Here is a 20,061-nt window from a genome sequence, read left to right as displayed (position 1 = left end):
ACACACTGACCCTCCAAAGAACATCCCACCCAGACCCACTCCTCTACCCTATCACCCCATATTTCCCATGGCTAATCCACCTAGCCTGCATATCTCTGGACACTATGTGTAATTTAGAATGGTCAATCTACCTAACCTCCTCATTTTTGGCTGTGGGAGGAAACCAGAGCACCCGGACTTATCCCACACAGACACAGAAAGAATATACAAACTGCACAGACATTCCCCGAAGATGCAGTCGACAATGAAACACTCTTGTTTGAACAAATAATATCCTTTTTTTTAAATTACCAGCCAGTTGATAATGTTGAATGCTTCATGTCTCTGTTATAAGTTATGTCGATGTTGTTAACTCTCCCAATTTAAAGTGGATATAGTATTCTCATGATTCTAGAAACTCACAGCATTGACAAATCTAATTTTAACATGAGGAAATAACTGCTATTGGAACAGGTTGTTTCTGTGACCTTATCCCTGACGTGTAGCTAACATTGCTGCTCCCTGTAAATAAAACCAAGCTTCCCAGAGGTGTGCTGGGACAGGGAAATTTCAAGTTGCAAAACCCATAGTCAGCACACTCCATTTCTTGACAAAGGTAAAACCTTACGAAAGGATCTGAAATAAAAATCGAAGTGCAGGAGAAACTCTTGCAGCATCTACGGAAGTAGAAACAGAGTCAACATTCCAGTCCATCTCAGCTTCAGAACTGTTTTTCTCTCCACAGATGCTGATCCAGAGCTTCTACAGCTCTTTGTTTTTATTTCAGATTTCCAGCACCTGTAGTATTTTGCTTTTACTAAATAATCTTGTTCTGTAACAAAGTCATTTTATTCACTCCATGATATTATGCAAGGACAGCTTACTGCTTTTGGTGGTCAGGATTCACAGGGACTCAGCATATATTTGGGCAGTGGTTAAACCCGAAACACCACACGTGTAGTGTCGCCCACTCATCCTCCTCCTCTAAACAGAAAAAAAACTGTGTGGAAGGTTGGTAAGATAAGGGTTTTTTTAGTAATTGCTTTTGGCAAGTTAGAGCAAAGTGGATGGAAGCTAGGGCAGTTGCATGCTCCTCTTGCAGGATGTGGGAGGTAAAGAGTCACCATTAATGTCCCTTCTGACTTCACCTTCGAGAAGTGCTCCCAGCTCCATCTCCTCACAGACTGTGTTAGGGAACTTGAGCTGGCGCTGGATGAACTTCAGATCATTCGGGAGGCTGAGGGGGTGATGCAGAGGAGTTATAGGAAGGTAGGCACACCCAAGTTACAGGATAAAAGTAGCTGGGTGGCCATCAACAGGCAGTCAGTGCAGGGATTCCCCTGGGGCAGTTCTCTGCATCAAATACACTGCTTTGGATACTGTTGGGGTAGAGCAACCTACCAGGGGAACACCATGACAGCCGGGTCTCTGGCACTCAGCCTGGCTCTGTGGCTCAGAAGGGAAGGGGGAAGAATAGAAGAGCGGTAGTGATAGGAGATTCAGTGGTTAGAGGAACAGACAGGAGATCCTGCGGTCGCGAACGAGACTCCCAGATGGTATGTTGCCTCTCAGGTGCCAAGGTCAGAGATGTCTCGGATCGAATCTACAGGATTCTTAAGGGGGCGGGGGAGCAGCCAGAAGTCATGGGATACAACAGTACCAATGACATAGCTAGGAAAAGGGAGGAGGCACCCAAAAGTGAACATAGGGAGTTAGGTTGGAAGCTAAAAGGCAGGATGAGCAGAGTAGTAACCTACCGGTACCACAGGCTAGTGAGGTTGGAACAGAGAGCTAGTGCAGCTGAACATGTGGCTATAGGGTTGGTGTAGGAAGGAGGGCTTCAGATATGTGGACCAGTGCATATGGGAAAGGTGGGACCTGTACAAGGAGCACAGATTGCACCCGAACAGAAGGGGGTACCAATACTATGGTAAAGAAGTTTGGTACAGCTCTTAGAGAGGGTTTAAACTCATTTGGCAGGGGAATGGGAATCGGAGCTATGGATCAGAGGATGGGGTAGCTGGCGAACAGGCAGATACAGTGTGCAGACCATCTGTGAGGAAAGACAGACAGTTGATACGGCAAGGTTGTAGTCAGTCTGATGGGTTGAAGTGTGTCTATTTTAACACAAGAATTGTCAGGAATAAAGATGATGAACTTATAGCATGGATCAGTACTTGGAGCTACGATATTGTGGCCATTATGGATATTACAGGGGCACAAACAGTTGTTGGATGTTCTGGGGTTTAGATGCTTCAAAAGGAATAGAGGTGAAAGAGGTGGAAGAGTGGCATTGCTAATCAGGGATAATATCACAGCTGCAGGAAGGGAGGTTGTTGAGGAGGGTTTGTCTACTGAGTCAGAATGGGTGGAAGTCAGAAACAGGAAAGGAGCAGTCACTTTATTGGGAGCTTTCTACAGACACCACGCCCGCCCGTGCCCCCCACCTCCCCAAACCAATAGCAACAGAGACATGGAGGAGCAGATTGGGAGGCAGATTTTGGCAAGGTGCAGAAGTAACAGGGTTGTTATCATGGTGACTTCAACTTCCCTAATATTGATCGGAACCTCCTTACTGCAAACAGTTTGGATGGAGCAGATTTTGTCAGATGTGTCCAGAAAGGATTCCTGACTCAAAATGTAGATAGGCCGACTAGAGGGAAGGCCATATTGGATTTGGTGCTTGGCAACGTACCAGGTCAAGTGTCAAATGTCTTGGTGGGAGAGCATTTCAGTGATAGTGATCACAACTCATTGACCTCTACTAAGGTCATGGTGAAGGATAAGAGCAGACAGCATGGGAAAGTATTTAATTGGGGGAGGGGGAATTATAATGCTATTAGGCAGGAACTGTGGAGCATAAATTGAGAGCAGATATTCTTAGGGAAATGCACAACAGAAATATGGAGGTTGTTTAGGGAGCACTTGCTGTGAGTGCTGGATAGGTTTGTCCACTGAGGCAAGGAAGCGATGGTAGGGTGATGGAACTTTGGATGACAAGAGATGTAGAACATCTCGTCAAGAGGAAGAAGGAAGGACGCTTACTTAAGGTTGAGGAGGCAAGGATCCGACAGGGCTCTAGAGGGTTACAAGGTAGCCAGGAAGGAACTGAAGAATGAACTTACGAGGGCAAGAAGGGGGCATGAAAAAACCTTGGCAGGTAGGATTAAGGAAAACCCCAAGGCATTCTACACTTATGTGAGGAACAAGAGGGTGGCCAGAGTGAGAATAGGGCCGATCAGGGATAGTGGAGGGAACCTGCACTTGGAGGTAACACAGGAGATCCTTAATGAATACTTTGCTTCAGTATTCATGAGTGAGGGGGACCTTGTCGTTTGTGAGGACAGCGTGAAACAAACGGAGATGTTCAAACAGGCTAATGTTAAGGAAAGGGATGTGCTGGAAATTTTGAAAAAGGTGAGGAAAGATTGTACCAGACAGACTGTACCCAAACGAGGGAAGAGATTGCTGCGCCTTTGGCAATGATCTTTGCGTCCCCATTGTCCACTGAAGTAGCACCAGATGACTGGAGGGTGGCAAATGTTATTCCCTTGTTCAAGAAATGGAATAGGGATAACGCTGGGAATTCCAGACTAGTCAGTCTTAGGTCAGTGGTGGGGAATTTATTAAAGAGAATTCTGAGAGACAGGATTTATGATTATATGGAAAAGCATAGCTTGATTACAAATAGTTAGGATAGCTTTGTGATGAGCTGGTCATGCCTCACAAGCCTTTATTGAATTCTTTGAAGATGTGATAAAACACATTGATGAAGGTAGAGTAGTGGATGTGGTGCATATGAATTTTAGCAAGGTGTTTGATAAGGTTCCCCAAGGCAGGCTCATTCTGAAAGTAAGGAGGCATACAATACAGGGGCATTTGGCTGTCCGGATACAGAATTAGCTAACCCATAGAAGTCAGAGGATGGTAGTGGATGGAAAGTATTCAGCCTGGAGGTCAATGACCATTGATGTTCTGCAAGGATCTATTCTGGTACCTCTGCTCTTCGTCATTTTTATAAATGACTTGGATGAGGAAGTGAAAGGGTGGGTTACTAACTTTGCCGATGATACGAAGTTTGGTTGAGTTGTGAATAGAGTGGACGGCTGTTGAAGGTTGCAATAGGACATTGACAGGATGCAGAACTGGGATGAGAAGTGGTAGTTGGAGTTCAACTTGGAAAAGTTTGAAATGATTCATTTTGGAAAGTCAAATTTGAATGCAAATACAGGGTTAAAGATAGGATTCCTGGCAGTGTGGAGGAACAGAGGGATGTCCATAGATCCCTCAAAGTTGCCACTCAAGTTGACAGCGTTGTTAACAAGATATATGGTGTGTTGGCTTTTATCAGCAGGAGAATTAAGTTTAAGAGCTGTAAGGTTATGCTGCAGCTCTATAAAGCCCTGCTTAGACCACACTTGGAGTATTGTGTTCAGTTCTGGTTGCCTCATTATAGGAAGGATGTGGAAGCTTTAGACAGGGTGCAAAGGAGCCTGGACTGAAGGGCATGTCTTATGAAGAAAGGTTGCGGGAGCTAGGGCTTTTCTCATTGGAGCGAAGAAGGATAAGAGGTGACTTGATAAATGTATACAAGGTAATTAGAGGCATAGATAAGAGTGTATAGCCAAAAACGTTTTCCCAGGGCGGCAACTGCTATCACGAGGTGGCATAATTTTAAGGTGTTTGGAGGAAAGTTTAGGGGAGATGTCAGAGGTAGGTTCTTAACACAAAGAGTGGTGGGTCATGGAATGCACTGCCAGCCGTGATTGTAGGGTCAGATACATTAGGGACATTTAATCAACTCTTAGATAGGCACATGGATGATAGTAAGATGAAGGATATGTAAGTTAGCTCAATCTTAGAATCAGATAAAAGGTCAGCACAACATTGACAACCGAAGAGCCTGTACTGCGCTTCCTGTTCTACATCCCATGTTCTGTGAGCTGCAGACTGTCTGACTCCAACCACGTCACTCTGGTACTGCAGAAGGAAGAAGACTCCATTATCAGCCACCTAAAGACCCTCAACAGCTTACATAACTTGCCCCCCAAGAACCATAATGAGGACATAAAATAGTAATATATTTACAAGGTAATCAAGAAACACAGATTTTAAATTTATATCCTGATCTAATATTCAAACTTCGAATACTTCAATACATAATGTTCAAACTTTAAAAATTAATTTATTCAGGAAAATTTGATATCTTTACCATTACATGTTGTTGCAAGTGGATCATACCATCAGATGTAACAATAATGAGATCAGGAGAGTAATAACTCCACATGTGTGCAAGAACACTTACCTCTCGGTACAGAACTGCTTCCAAGCTGGATTTGGAGCTATAGGAAGAAGAGCAAGATCATTAGTGATTAATATATGGCAGCTTGACACTGGTACAGATTGGTTCTATTTGGATCTTGGGATGTCATAAAAACAACAATAATGACCCTATAATACGTTCTAGTAACACTACTTGATGGATTCATACTGAACAAGACAACAGGGAGAAATTTTCTGCTCTTCGAAACAAGACTACGGTACCAACTGTCTCAGATGATGCTCAGCTTAATGTCTTGTCTGAAGGATGGAACCTCCAACAGCACAACATTGAACATGTAAGGGAGACAGAAGTGCCAGCCTGGATGATCTGTCCAAGATTAGAGTTGGGTTTGTATCCATGGTCTCTGAGCGACATCTGGATAAAATCCTTATGGTTGGAGTATAGTGTGATGCCATAGGATAAATGTCTTAATATTAAAAGGCATGCACTGATAATGGGAGGTACACATACAGGCCCTACCTCTTGATCCATTCCCACTTATCCTATACATTAATCTATGTTGTACAATGTGCATTATCCATTTGCCAATACCATATTAGTCCCTGTTGAAGTAGTATGGCTAACTCTGGGACTCCTATTACCGAATATCAATTGTGAAAGTGATACAGTAAAGTTTCAGGGCGGTAGGAATTTATTAAAACGTTTCGTGAGACTTTCCATGCACAATATGTTCCAGTCCTACTGTAAAGAATGGTTTTGCTCGATTTGATGGTGGGGAATGAGGTGGACCAAGTGTCTGTAGGGGAAGGGATTCAGTAAGGATGATCATTAAGATCAGTAAGTTGAAGTGCAAGAAATAATTTAAAGTAAAATATTTACATTGGATGAGAGTTAATTTTAATAGGATGGGAAGGATCCTATTGAAAACAGAACCAAAGACTGACTTAAAAGCTTTAATGGATCAAGAAGCAAGCTTTAAGGAGCAGACAACTTGAGTACAGGCTCGATACAGTCTAACAAGGGTGAAAGACAGTGCAACCAAAGCCAGGGACTTATGGATGATAAAGGAGCTATGATGACAAGAGGTTATGATGAAACAAGGAAAAGAGGATGTTTGGTGCACATCGAGTGAATTCTTCAAGTAAGAATCAGAATCAGGTCAAATATATCATAGTTTAAGGGAGGAACTGAACGAAAATAAAACTTGAGAGAGAATGTAACAATAGAATATTAATTAACATAAAAGGGAAACTATAAATCTTCTAAGTTGTACGCAATTGAAAAAAAGGAAGTAAGAGTTGGAGGGGAATCTATTAGGTACAAATATGGATGATATAAGATTAGAGGCATATGACAAAGCCACAATATTTAATACTTTGTGCTGGCTTTTACTAAAGTATAGGATGCCAATAAAATATGGGTAAAATTGAAGGGCAGTCTGAACACTGACAGGCAGGAGGCACTGGAAAAACTGGCCATTGTTTAAAGAAAACAAAATTGCATAGTCTGGATCTCAAGTTGCTAAAGTAAATGGGAGAAGGGAGCAAGGAAGGGCATAATCATCCAATAGAACATAGAACAGTACAGCACAGAACAGGCCTTTCAGCTCACGATGTTGTGCTGACCATTGATCCTCATTTAAGGTAAACCTAATGGAGAACCCACAAATTTCTGTGACCATATGCATGTCCAGCAGTCTCTTAAATATCCCCAATTACCTTGCTTCCACAACTGCTGCTGGCAACGCATTCCATGCTCTCACAACTCTCTGCGTAAAGAACCCGCCTCTGACATCCCCTCTATACTTTCCGCCAAACAGCTTAAAATTATGACCCCTCCTGTTAACAATTTCTGCCCTGGGAAATAGCCTCTGGCTATCAACTCTATCTATGCCTCTCATTATCTTGTACACCTCAATTAGGTCCCCTCTCTACCTTCTTTTTTCCAATGAAAAAAGTCCGAGCTCAGTCAACCTCTCTTAAGATAAGCCCTCCAGTCCAGGCAGCATCCTGGTAAACCTCCTCTGAACCCTCTCTAAAGCATCCACACCTTTCCTATAATAGGGTGACCAGAATTGGATACTGTATTCCAAGTGCGGTCTAACCAAAGTTTTATAGAGCTGCAACAAGATCTCACGGCTCTTAAACTCAATACCCCTGTTAATGAAAGCTAAAACACCATATACTTTCTTAACAATCCTGTCCACTTGGGTCGCAATTTTAAGGGATCTATGTACCTGCACCGCAAGTTCCCTCTGTTCCTCCACACTGCCAAGAATCCTGTCTTTAATCCTGTACTCAACTTTCAAGTTTGACCTTCCAAAATGCATCACTTTGCATTTATCCAGGTTGAACTCCATCTACCACCTCTCAGCCCATCTCTGCATCCTGTCAATGTCCTGCTGCAGCCTACAACAGTCCTCTATACCATCAACGACACCTCCAACCTTTGTGTCGTCTGCAAACTTGCTAACCCATCCTTCAATCTCCTCATCTAAGTCATTAATAAAAATTTCAAAGAGTCGAGGCCCAAGAACAGACCCCTGTGGAACACCACTCACCAGTGACTTCCAGGCAGAATATTTTCCTTCCACTACCACTCGCTGTCTTCTGTCAACCAGCCGATTCTGTATCCAGACAGCTAAATTTCCCTGTATCCCATTCTTCCTGACCTTTGAACGAGACTACATGGGGAACCTTATCAAATATCTTGCTGAAGTCCACATACACCACATCCACCGCTCGACCCTCAACAACTTGTCTAGTAACATCCTCAAAGAACTAATCTTTCCGTAATACTGCAGAGGTGCCAGAGAATTGGAGAATGTTGTATGTAATATTCTTAATTCAAGAAAGAATGTGAGGACAGACCTAGTAACTACAGAACAGTGAGTTTAGAAAACATTTGACAAAAAACATATTGCTGCGAGCCTGGATTCACATGTAGTCCCGAATGGGTATGGATTGCAGATTTCCTTCCCGAAAGGACGTTAATGAACCAGATTATTTTAATGACAACAAACAATAGTCACCTACGACTAGCTTTTAATTCCAGATTTTATTGAATTCACATATTACCATCTGCCATGAAGGGGTTCAAGGCCATGTCCCCAGAACTTTAGCCTGGGCCTCTGAGCAGAGATGTCAGTTATTGGTACCATTACACCACTGTCTCCTCTCAACATAAAGGACTCGGACATTGAAATACACAGTAACAGGTTGTGTGATACAAATCAATTGAGAAGAGAGCTCAATAGGCTTACAGAAGGGCGGGGGGAACTTTATGCTTTGACCAGTGAGGTGATGTGATTTGCCAGAAGGGATAGGTCAAACAACCTGACCAAATAACAGAGCATTAAGAAGAGTGCGTAGATAAAGAAACCTCCACGGTTTTATGTGCATAGAGCTTTAAAAGTAACAGAGCATATTCACAATGTTGGTAGGAAAGCATGTGCACTTCAGAAATAGAACCACTGAATATAAAAGCTAGGAAGTTAACTTATCAAAGAAAACCCTAAGGCTTTATATAGATATATTAGGAATAAAAGAATGACTAGAATAAGATTAGAGCCAATCAAGCATAGTAGTGGGAAGTTGTGCATGGAGTCAGAGGAGATAAGGGAAATGCTAGATGAATTCACACTAGAAAAAGACAATGTGGTTGAGGAGAATACGGAGATACAGGCTATTGTACTAGATGGGATTGAGGGAGGAAGTGTTAGCAATTCTGGAAACAGTGAAGATAGATAAGTCCCTTGCGCTGATGAAGGGCTTTTGCCCGAAACATCTATTTTCCTGCTCCTCGGATGCTGCCTGACGTGCTGTGCTTTTCCAGCACCACACTCTCGACTCATCTCCAGCATCTGCAGTCCTCACTTTTGCCCAGATGGGATTTATCCTAGGATTCTCTGAGAAGCCAGGAAGGAGATTGCTGAGCTTTTGGCTCTGATCTTTATGTTGTCATTGTCTACAGGATTAATGCCAGAAGACTAGACAATAGCAAATGTTGTTCCCTTGTTCAAGAATGGGAGTAGAGACAATCCTGGTCATCATAGACCAGTAAGCCTTACTTCGATTGTGGATAAAGTGTTGTAAAGGGTTGTAAAAGATAAGATTCATAATCATCTAGAAAGAAAGAAGTTGATTAGGGATAGGGATATGAAGGGTAGGTCATGCCTCACAAACCTTATTGAGTTATTTGAGAAGGTGACCAAACAGGTGGATGAGGGTAAAGCAGTTGATGTGGCGTATATGGATTTCAGTAAGGCGATTGATAAAGTTCCCCACCGTATATGGAGACATGGGATTTTTAAAAAATAATATATTTTTAATTAAGAAAAAATAGAAGGAGGCATGGGATTGAGGGTGATTTAGCAGTTTGGATCAGAAATTGGCTAGCTGAAAGAAGACAGCAGGTGGTGGTTGATGTGAAATATTCATCCAGGAGTTCAGTTACTAATGGGGTACCACAAGGATCTGTTTTGGGTCCACTACTGTTTGCCATTTTTATAAATGAGCTGGATAAGGGCATCGAAAGATGGGTTAGTAAATTTGCAGATGACACTAAGGTTGATAGAGTTGTGTGGATGGTTACAAAGGATGTTGTAGGTTACAGAGAGACAGAGATAAGCTGCAGAGCTGGGCTAAGAGGTGGCAAATGGAGTTTAATGCAGAGAAGTGTGAGGTGATTCACGTTTGGAAGGAAAAAACAGGAATTCAGAGCACTGGGCTAATGGTAAGATTCTTGGTAGTGTAGATGAGCAGAGAGATCTCTGTGTCCAGGTACATAGATCCTTGAAAGTTGCCACCCAGGTTGATAGGATTGTTAAGAAGGCAAATGGTGTGTTAGCTTTTATTAGTAGACGGATTGAGTTTCGGAACCATGAGATTTTGCTGCAGCTGCACAAAACTCTGGTGCAGCCACATTTGGAGTACTGCGTAGAGTTCTGATCACCGCTTTATAAGAAAGATGTGGAGACTTTGGAAAGGGTTCAGAGATTTTCTAGGATGTTGCCTGGAATGGAGGGAAGGTCTTACGAGGAAAGGCTGAGGGATTTGAAGCTGTTTTCGTTAGAGAGGAGGAGGCTGAGAGGCAACTTAATTGAGACATACAAGATAATCAATCAAAGGGTTAGATAGGTTGGACAGTGAGAGCCTATTTCCTCGGATGGCGATGGCTAGCACAAAGGGATATACTTTAAATTGAGGGGTGATAGATATAGGACAAATGTCAGAGGTAGTTTATTTACTCAGAGTAGTAGTAGGGTGGCAGAACGCACTGCCTGCAACAGTAGTGGACTCACCAACTTTAAGGGCATTTGAATGGTCATCGGATAGGCATATGGACAACAATGGAACAGTGTTGGTTATTGGGCCTCAGATTAGTTCCACAGGTCGGCGCAACACAGAACATAGAACATAGAAAAATACAGCGCAGTACAGGCCCTTCGACCCTCGATGTTACATAGAACATAGAACATAGAAAGATACAGCGCAGTACAGGCCCTTCGGCCCTCGATGTTGCGCCGACCGAATCCTACCTAACCTACACTAGCCCAATAACTTCCAAATGCCTATCCAATGCCCGCTTAAATGACCATAAAGAAGGAGAGTTCACCACTGCTACTGGCAGGGCATTCCATGAACTCACAACCCGCTGTGTAAAGAATCTACCCCTAACATCTGTCCTATACCTACCACCCCTTAATTTAAAGCTGTGTCCCCTAGTAACACCTGACTCCATTAGCGGTAAAAGGTTCTCAGTGTCGACCCTATCTAAACCCCTAATCATCTTATACACCTCTATCAAATCTCCCCTAAACCTTCTCTTCTCCAATGAGAACAGCCCCAAGTGCCTCAGCCTTTCCTCATAAGATTTTCCTACCATTCCAGGCAACATCCTGGTAAACCTCCTCTGCACTCGTTCCAATGCCTCCACATCCTTCCTATAGTATGGCGACCAAAACTGCACACAATACTCCAGATGAGGCCGCACCAGAGTCTTATACAGTTGCAACATGACCTCAGGACTCCGGAACTCAATTCCTCTACCAATAAAGCCCAGTACACCATATGCCTTCCTCACAGCACTATTTACCTGGGTGGCAACTTTCAGAGATCTGTGTACATGGACACCAAGATCCCTCTGCTCATCCACACTACCAAGTAGCCTACCATTAGCCCAGTAATCCATCTTCTTGTTACTCCTACCAAAGTGAATGACTTCACACTTAGCTACATTGAATTCCATTTGCCACATTTCTGCCCAGCTCTGCAACTTATCTATATCCCGCTGTAACCTACCACTTCCTTCCTCACTATCCACAACTCCACCGACTTTTGTGTCATCCGCAAACTTGCTTACCCAGCTTTCAAGCCCTTCCTCTAGATCATTTATAAAGATAACAAAAAGCAATGGTCCCAAAACAGATCCTTGTGGTATACCGCTAGTAACTGCACTCCAAGATGAACATAGTCCATCAACTACTACCCTCTGTCTCCTTCCAGCCAGCCAATTCCTAATCCAAACCTCTAATATATCCTCAATGCCATACCTCCGTAGTTTTAGCATTAGCCTACCATGGGGAACCTTATCGAACGCCTTACTAAAATCCATATACACAACATCTACTGCTTTACCCTCGTCCACTTCCTTAGTCACCTTCTCAAAAAACTCAATAAGGTTTGTGAGGCACGACCTGCCCTTCACAAAACCATGCTGGCTATCCTTGATCACGTTATTCCTATCCAGATTACGTTATTCCTATCCAGTCACATTATTCCTATCCAGAACATTCCTATCCAATGTTGCGCCGACCAACATTGAGGGCCGAAGGGCGTGTACTGAACTGTAATGTTCTATGTTCTACTAAGTTACCTGCAAAAAGTTCTAGTTAAAACAAGTTAGAGAACTATATCTCAGTCTGGTCACCACGCTTTAGGAAGGATGTGAATTCACCGAGCATGCAAGAGATTTATTATAAGTTCCAGAGATGAAAGAGTTTTGCTGCAAGATCAGATTGAAGGAGCTGAGGTTGTCCCCCTTAGAGCAAAGGAAGGGGTGTCTGCTAAGACAGATAATGAAATTGTGTTCCCACGAGCTGTTCGTACAAGGAACGAGCGACATTGATTTTAGGGTTTGCGCGAGAGAAGCAGCAAGTATTGACAGAAGAACCATTTATGGAGCAAATGGCAATGATCTAGAGACTCATGATGGTGGTGGAATCAGAGGCAAACAATTATGTCAAAAGAAAATTGGACAGGTACTTAAAGGAAATTGCCTTGAAGGGCTATAGAGATACTCAGGTAAGGGTAAAGAGAAAAGAGTGCCATATAAAAAGATGACACAGATTCAAAAGGACTCCTTCTGTGCTGTAACTGATTCTAGATCCTCTAGTCTGCAAGGCGGTGAAAGGACCATTCTGCATTCCACTGCACCCAGTTCAGGTTTGTCTGCTCTGCTAAGGCTTTATACTGAATGCCAGCTTACTTTGACTGCACCAGTCCTCGGTCCAGTATCCTCTGCTTGATTTCTTTAATGTGCAGTGGCCTCCCAGCCTCTTCTAGAACAATCTGTAACAAAACACAGGAGCTCTTTTCAACAGCTGAGTCACATGATTCCTAACTCAGATGGTATTGCTGAAAAGGACATGTAAAATTTCGAGTTGAAGTTTGCAATACAATCCGAGAAGGCTTTTGGGGAATGCTGAGTTACTGATCGGCTGCCAATGCTTGCCAAGGAACATTCCTGTTTCAGACACACTGAATAAGCAGGAAAGTCTGAGCTTGAGCCCCAGCACTGATGTTGCTGGAAAACACTCTCTTTATTTTGTCCCAATTTTCAAGCCTCACATGATTCAGCTTTGCTAGTGCAACTTAGTGCCATATTTAATAAAACGGCGTCTTGAAGTCAAGGAAAGCTGTTACCACTGCCTCTGAAATTCAATTTTTTGTGCTGACATCATGATCAGGGTTCTAAAGCAGTCTGGAGCAACATGATTACTCCTCCAATTTTCTGAACAGAGGGAGAAAATTGTAAGAACAATGATTGACAGTGTAGGTTCTATATAGCTATGAGATACATGGAAAATCTTCATTCGCAAAGTCTGAAGTTAGACAGCGTGGATATTGAAGAGGCTGGTTCCACTTTAGTACTAGCAACTGTGGAGTGGTAAGGTTGCTGGATGAGTAATCCAGAGATCCAAACATCATGCTCTGGAGAAGAGTTCAAATTCTAGCACAACATCTGGTGGACTGTAAATTCAACTAATTAATAATTTTGGAAATAAAAACTAATCTCAGTAATAATGATTAGATTTTCCAAAAATCATCTGGTTCACTAATGTCATTTAGGGAAGGAAATTTGCCATCCTTCCATAGTCTGGCCTACCATATGACTCCATACCAATTACAGTGTTGTTGGTTCTTAACTTCCTTCTGAAAGGGTCCAGTAAGCCTTTCTTAAGATCAATTAGGGATGGATAACAAACGTTGGATCTGCCAATTGATGCGAGCAATCTTTGCTTCACATGAATACATTTTAATAACAATCTGTGCATGGGAGCTTGCCATTCCCCTAGTCAAGTTCTCTCTGTAATGGTTTTGTTCAGTGTATATTTCTGAATTGCATGTATTGATCATTCTGGCTTCCTGAAGAAGGACTCATGCCCGAAACGTCGACTCTCCTGCTCCTTGGATGCTGCCTGACCTACTGTGCTTTTCCAGCAACACATTTTCAGCTCTGAACCCCAGCATGTGCAGTCCTCACTTTCTCCTTGATAATTCTGGCTGTTGAAGTTGCTTTTCTTGCCCTTTCTATAGATCTGCCGTGGCCAAATCTCTATGTCTTCTTTTGTCTCAGATTCTTTTTCTGTTTAGAAATCTCACATGCTCTCTCTGCTCTCATGTGCATCCTACAACAGAACTCTGAAACACTTTCAATGGGCTGAATGTCCTACTTCCAGACTGTAGAGATTCTATGATCCTAAGGATGGTGTGGGGGTACTCAGATCAACAGAGGAACGATTCCGAGAGTATACATACAGACTGAAAGTGGAGTCTGTGTGCAGATACTCCAATCAACAGGGAGATGACTTTGGTCGTACAAAGAGTGCGGAATAATTGGTGGAATGAATCTGATAGTACTTGCAGGGGGACTGAGTGTTGGGGCTGGTATGCAAATTCTCTGATTAATACAGGAATGAATCCACAAACACACAGGAGTGCTGAACGTGGAAGCCTCTAACAAACCACCCCTTGAGTCAATGTGACCTGTAACAACCATCAATGGTTCCCAAAACAGTCTCATTCCTTTTTGATTGTGTATCTGATAACTTCATCTATCACTTTGCTTTTCAGGAGGCTGAAAGCAAGATAACTGACTTTTGTGGATCAGACCATTTCAGCAATCTTCCACATGATAAGATTGCTATCAGTGATAAATATTGGTGATCCAATCATTGTCAATATAAAAGGTCACTTTTACCAAAGGCTATTATACTGAGTGAATAACAGTGCATACCTGTGCAGCATCCAACCACGTCATGTTTGGTTTGTCACTTACATCAGCTGTTGGTTCACTATTGGGGACAAATAGAAAAATATACCATTTTTTCAGTACATTGTCATTCAGTAAAATGAGCCATGCGCTGAAAGCGATGATAACCTATCATCAAGTATAAAAATGAATGGCAAGGAGCAAATAGCATACAACAGTTCAGCGCTTCCCAAACTATTTCCCATTTCAACCACATTTTATCATTTGAAAATTAATGTGACCTAGATGCCAACAAAAACAACAGCAATAAAACGATATAGTCATATTCATCACATTATTCCAGAGTATGTGCTGCCACACAGGTAGTCATTCAAGATGGCTGTCGAGAGTCATCTGCACACGCTCGGTTTCATGCAAAATCATGGACAACCACCATGATGTTGGCAAGAATCTTCATTCAACCAGTATGTGCCAGTGTGCCACTGTGCATGCACATCAATGCAGCATAGCATCAGCAATTTTAAAATTCCCAACATCATTTGGGAGTTCCTAAACTAGCATAAAAATGCAACCCAAAAGTTTCAGGCCTTCATTCCATCACTGGTAATGTCTGCTTTCAGATGCTGGGGAGCAGTTTACTCATTCCAGCCCTCCCAGTGACTCTGTGAACATATGGGAGCTCCTTCTTGGTGACAGAATCTGCAGCTCAGTCACTTGGCTTAGTGCTTCAATGGTCTTTACTGTTAGGGTGCATATTGCTCCACCTAGCGACACATTCTCTCAAATACACAAATACAACCATAAAATTATCAAATACTAACATAAAGCTCTATGTTTTCAAAATACTTTGTAAAATATTGTTGTTTTATTAAGTTGTTTGTGAAGTTTACTCAGTGAAGGTTCTCACATTCCACCCCTCCACCCCACACACAAAGGGTGGAACAGACAAACAAAGGGAAGATGAAACTTAATGCAGAGATGTAGAATGTGATTCATGAAGAACAAGGAGAGCAAATGAGAGATAGAAAATTAAAGGAGGTGAAACTGCAGAGTGGATAAATGATCACAAATCATTAAAGGTACAGGGTAGGCTGAGAAAGCAGTTAATAAATTTAATATAGCATCCTTGATTTTTAAGTAGGCAATACGGTAAATTACAATGAGGGAATAAGAACCTTACAAATTAATACAGACAGGTTAGGAGAGTAGGCCAACATGTGGCAGATAGGGCTTAATGTGGATAAGTGTGAGGTCATGAATTTTGGACAAAAAAATGGGAAGGCAACCTATTATCTTAATGGGGAGAGGCTTCAGGGTACTCTGCTGCAGAGGGATCTGGATGTCCTCATTCACGAGTCACAGAAACAAGCATGCTGGCACAGCAGATAATAAAGAAATCAAATGGAATGTTGGCTTTTATAGCTAAAGGAATAAAATATAAAGGTAAGGAAGTATTGTTGCAACTATACAAGGCATTGGTGCGACCGTACCGAGTGTATTGTGCACAGTTTTGGTCCTGTCATTTGAGGAAAGATGCAGTGGCATTGGAGGCAGTTCAGAGGAGGCTCACTAGTTCAAGGAGTTTGTCGTATGAAGAGAGGATTGAACAGTTTAGGCCTATACTCTTTGGAATTTAGAGAATGAGGGAGATCAAATTGAGGTATTCAAAATGATAAAAGGTATCCATGAAAATGATGTTTCTTAGGATAAGGGGTAGCAAACTTAAAACACAGATGAGGAGAAATTATTCCTTCCAAAAGGTTGTGAATCTGTGGAATTCATTACCCCCAATGCAGTGGATGCTGGGACAGTGGGTAAATTTAAGGAGTTAGACAGATTTTTGACTGGTAATGGGTTGAACACTTATGGGGAGAAGGCAGGAAAATGGGGCTGAGGAGCATATCAACCATGACCAAATGGCAGAGCAGACTTGATGGGCGAAATGGCCTAATTCTGCTCCTATACCTTATGAATTTATGAACTTATAAGTAAGAGTATTGAATACCTAAAGTAGCAATCACAGGATTTGAAGAGAACTTTCACAGCCCCATAGGGCAAGCAAGAATTTTACACAGCTAATGTTGTTGCATGGTCATGGTAAAAGGTACAGGGAGAAGAAGGGAGTACTAGATGAGTCACTTTTACACAGTGTATTGGCAGAAACAGCACAGGCCAAATGGCCTCTTTCTATGCTGTAACTATTCTTTAATTCTACCGAACATTCAACAAGTAGAAGTTCTAAACTTAACCTAGTCAACTAATTATGAATCAACTAATCAAGTGTATCCCAGGACAATATGGAAAGCTAGGGAAAAAATTGTGGGCCCTAGCAAAGATATCTGCATCATTGATAGCCATGGGTGAGGTATCGGAAGACTGGAGAGTCATTGATGTTTAAGAAAGGGTGGCTAATGTTTATTATTTAATAATGAGTGCAAGGAAAAGCCAGGAACCTACAGACTGGTGAGCCTGACATCCATGGAGGGTAAGTTGTTGGAGGTGATTCTGAGAGACAGGATCTCCATGCATTTGGAAAGGCAAGGACTGATTAGGGATAGTCAGCATAGCCTTGTGGGTAGGAAACTGTGTGTCACAATTGATTGAATTTTTGAAGAGATGGCCAAGAAAATAGATAAAAGCAGTGCAGTACATGTTGTCAACATGGACTTTAGCAAGGCCACCGACAAGGTTCCTCATGTATACTGATTAGTAAGGTTCAATCAAATGGGATCAAGGCAGAGCTAGCCAATTGGATACAAAATTGGCTTGATGGTCAGACACAGAGGGTGATAGTACAGGGTTGTTGTTCAAACTGGAGGCCTGTGACAGGGAGCATGCCGCAAGGATTGGTGCTGGGTCCACTGCTGTTTGTCATTTATATAAATGATTTGGATGAAAATATTGCAGGCATGGTTAGTAAATTTGCCTATGATACCAAAGTTAATGGTGTAGTGGACAATGAAGAAGGTAATCTAAGAGTATAACAGGATATTGATTAACTGGGCCAGTGAGCCAAGGAATGGCAGATAGCGTTTAATTTAGATAAATGCGAGGTGTTGCATTTGGTAAGTTAAACCTGGGTAGGACTTACACTGTTAAAAATGGGGTCTGAGGAGAATTGTTGAACAGAGAGACCTAGGAATACAGGCACATAGTTTCTTGAAAGTGGTATCACAGGTAGACAGAGCTGAGAAGACATTTGGCACGCTTGCCTTCTTCAGTCAGCACACTGAGTACTGGAGTTGGGACATCAAATAAGGCCACATTTGGAGTACTGCATACATTTCTAGTGCCCTGCTACAGAATATGTGTTGTTATACTGGAAAGGATGCAAAAAAGATTGACAAGGATGTTACTCAGTAACAAGGGTTTGAATTATAAAGAGGGGCTGGACAGACTGGGACTTTTTTCCCTAGAATGTAGGAGACTGAGCAGTGACCTTATAGAGGTTTATAAAATCATGACAGGCATAGATAAGCCAAAGTCTTTTCTCCAGGATAGGGGAGTCCAAAACTAGAGGCATAGGTTTAAGGTGAGAGGGGTAAGACTTAAAAGGGACCTGAGGGACGACTCTTTTATACAAAAGGTGGTGTGTTGTATGGAACAAGCTGCCAGAAGAAGTGGTAAAGGCAAGTACAATTACAACATTTAAAAGACATTTAGACAGGTACCTGGATAGGAAAGGTTTAAAGAGAAATGGGCCAAATACAAGCAAGTGGGGCCAGTTCAGTTTAGGAAACCTGAGTCCTACCTGGCTCAGGAACCGTGTGAGCTTTATGGCGGCACGGTGGCACAGTGGTTAGCACTGCTGCCTCACAGCACCAGAGACCCGGGTTCAATTCCTGACTCAGGCGACTGACTGTGTGGAGTTTGCACATTCTCCCCGTGTCTGCGTGGGTTTCCTCCGGGTGCTCCGGTTTCCTCCCACAGTCCAAAGATGTGCGGGCCAGGTGAATTGGCCATGCTAAATTGCCCATAGTGTTAGGTAAGGGGTAAATGTAGGGGAATGGGTAGGTTTCGCTTCGGCGGGTCGGTGTGGACTTGTTGGGCCGAAGGGCCTGTTTCCAACACTGTAAGTAATCTAAAAAAAAATTAGCATGGACAAGTTGGGCTGAAGGGTCTGTTTCCATGCTGTATGAATCTATGACCAAAAGGCAGTTGATCTGCTGGAAATTACATTAAATCTTGGTAAACAAGAAATCAACAATTTCAGGCTCCCAGACTCCCTAAATACCAATTTTCTGTCCTCAATATTTGCCTTCAGGTTTTCAAATCCCTGTTTTCAGCTTTTCTTCGTCAATTCTAGAGGGGAGCTAATGTCTAAAAGATCCTGTGACCTAAGGAGCACTTGGGAACATTGTAAATGAATAAATTTGCAGGATATCCCAAAATGCTTTACAGTGAATGAGGAGCTTTGGAGTTGTGACATTGTTGTAATGTAGGTGCATGTGGCACTCAATTTGCATACAATAAGCTTTCACAAACATCAACATGAAGAACCAGCAGATCATCTGGGTCACCAATACAGATTCAAGGGTAAATATTGATCAACACCCAAAAATAAAAGGAGAGAACAGAAGGTGACTCAGAAGCACAAGAAATTCCACCACAACAATATCCTCATCCAAATTATTTAAACTAGTTAGCATTTTATCACCCAAGTGCAGTCAGATATGCTCCTACATTGCAGGACTGAACTCACAGCAAAATTTACCTTTCCAGTGCTTCACTGGTTCCAGATAAAATCGTCACATTATCCAGTGCCGGGAAAAGAGAATAAGTCCCCTGTCCATCATGGTCCATTTCAGCTTCAAAATTGGACAGAGAATTCAAGGTGTCAATAGGAGATAGTGATGTCTCCGGAGAATGATTGCTTGTGGACTAATCAGAGTAAAAACACACATAAGCAACAATTAATTCAAAAATCATTCACATTCCAAAGCTTCACTAAAAGCTAATGTTCTGATCAATGTCTGACCTTATGACAGTGTCACGAACCATAAGGTGAAATACTTCCTATCAATAACCAGCAAAAGATTCAGCTGCCTACAATCCCAAACTGTTTTATTTTAAGCTTTTCTGTGAAAATTATTGAAAAGGCAAGAGTTCAACTTCAGGATTTCAGAGTAGTGTAATGACAGCCATATATGATTTCCACTCAACAAGTTTTACATAGAGTTTGGTTGAGTCTACAGGCCACAAAGCAGTCAGTCCAATCGGTCTACGTTGACATTCATGCACCACATGAGATTCCTCCCACTGCACTTCATCTCAACTTTATCAATATGTCCTTCCACTCCTGA

General features: G+C 42.3%; 1 protein-coding gene across 1 annotated transcript in view; it reads right to left on the bottom strand.

The window, feature by feature from the left end:
- The window catches only part of tbrg1 (transforming growth factor beta regulator 1), a 65,358-nt gene that overhangs the window by 31,036 nt on the left and 14,261 nt on the right, over positions 1-20,061 (bottom strand). Inside the window, exons 2-5 of the mRNA XM_060854109.1 lie at positions 19,473-19,639; positions 14,783-14,840; positions 12,752-12,834; positions 5,285-5,321 (exon numbers count right to left, since the gene is read on the bottom strand). Of these exons, the coding sequence (XP_060710092.1) occupies positions 5,285-5,321; positions 12,752-12,834; positions 14,783-14,840; positions 19,473-19,639 (345 nt within the window). The remainder of the gene's footprint in view (positions 1-5,284; positions 5,322-12,751; positions 12,835-14,782; positions 14,841-19,472; positions 19,640-20,061) is intronic.

This window comes from Hemiscyllium ocellatum, chromosome 43 (genome assembly GCF_020745735.1).
Source record: "Hemiscyllium ocellatum isolate sHemOce1 chromosome 43, sHemOce1.pat.X.cur, whole genome shotgun sequence".
In the NCBI taxonomy this organism is placed as follows: Eukaryota; Metazoa; Chordata; class Chondrichthyes; order Orectolobiformes; family Hemiscylliidae; genus Hemiscyllium; species Hemiscyllium ocellatum.
Note: the sequence above shows the minus strand (reverse complement) of the source record. Positions and strands in the feature narration are given on the sequence as shown.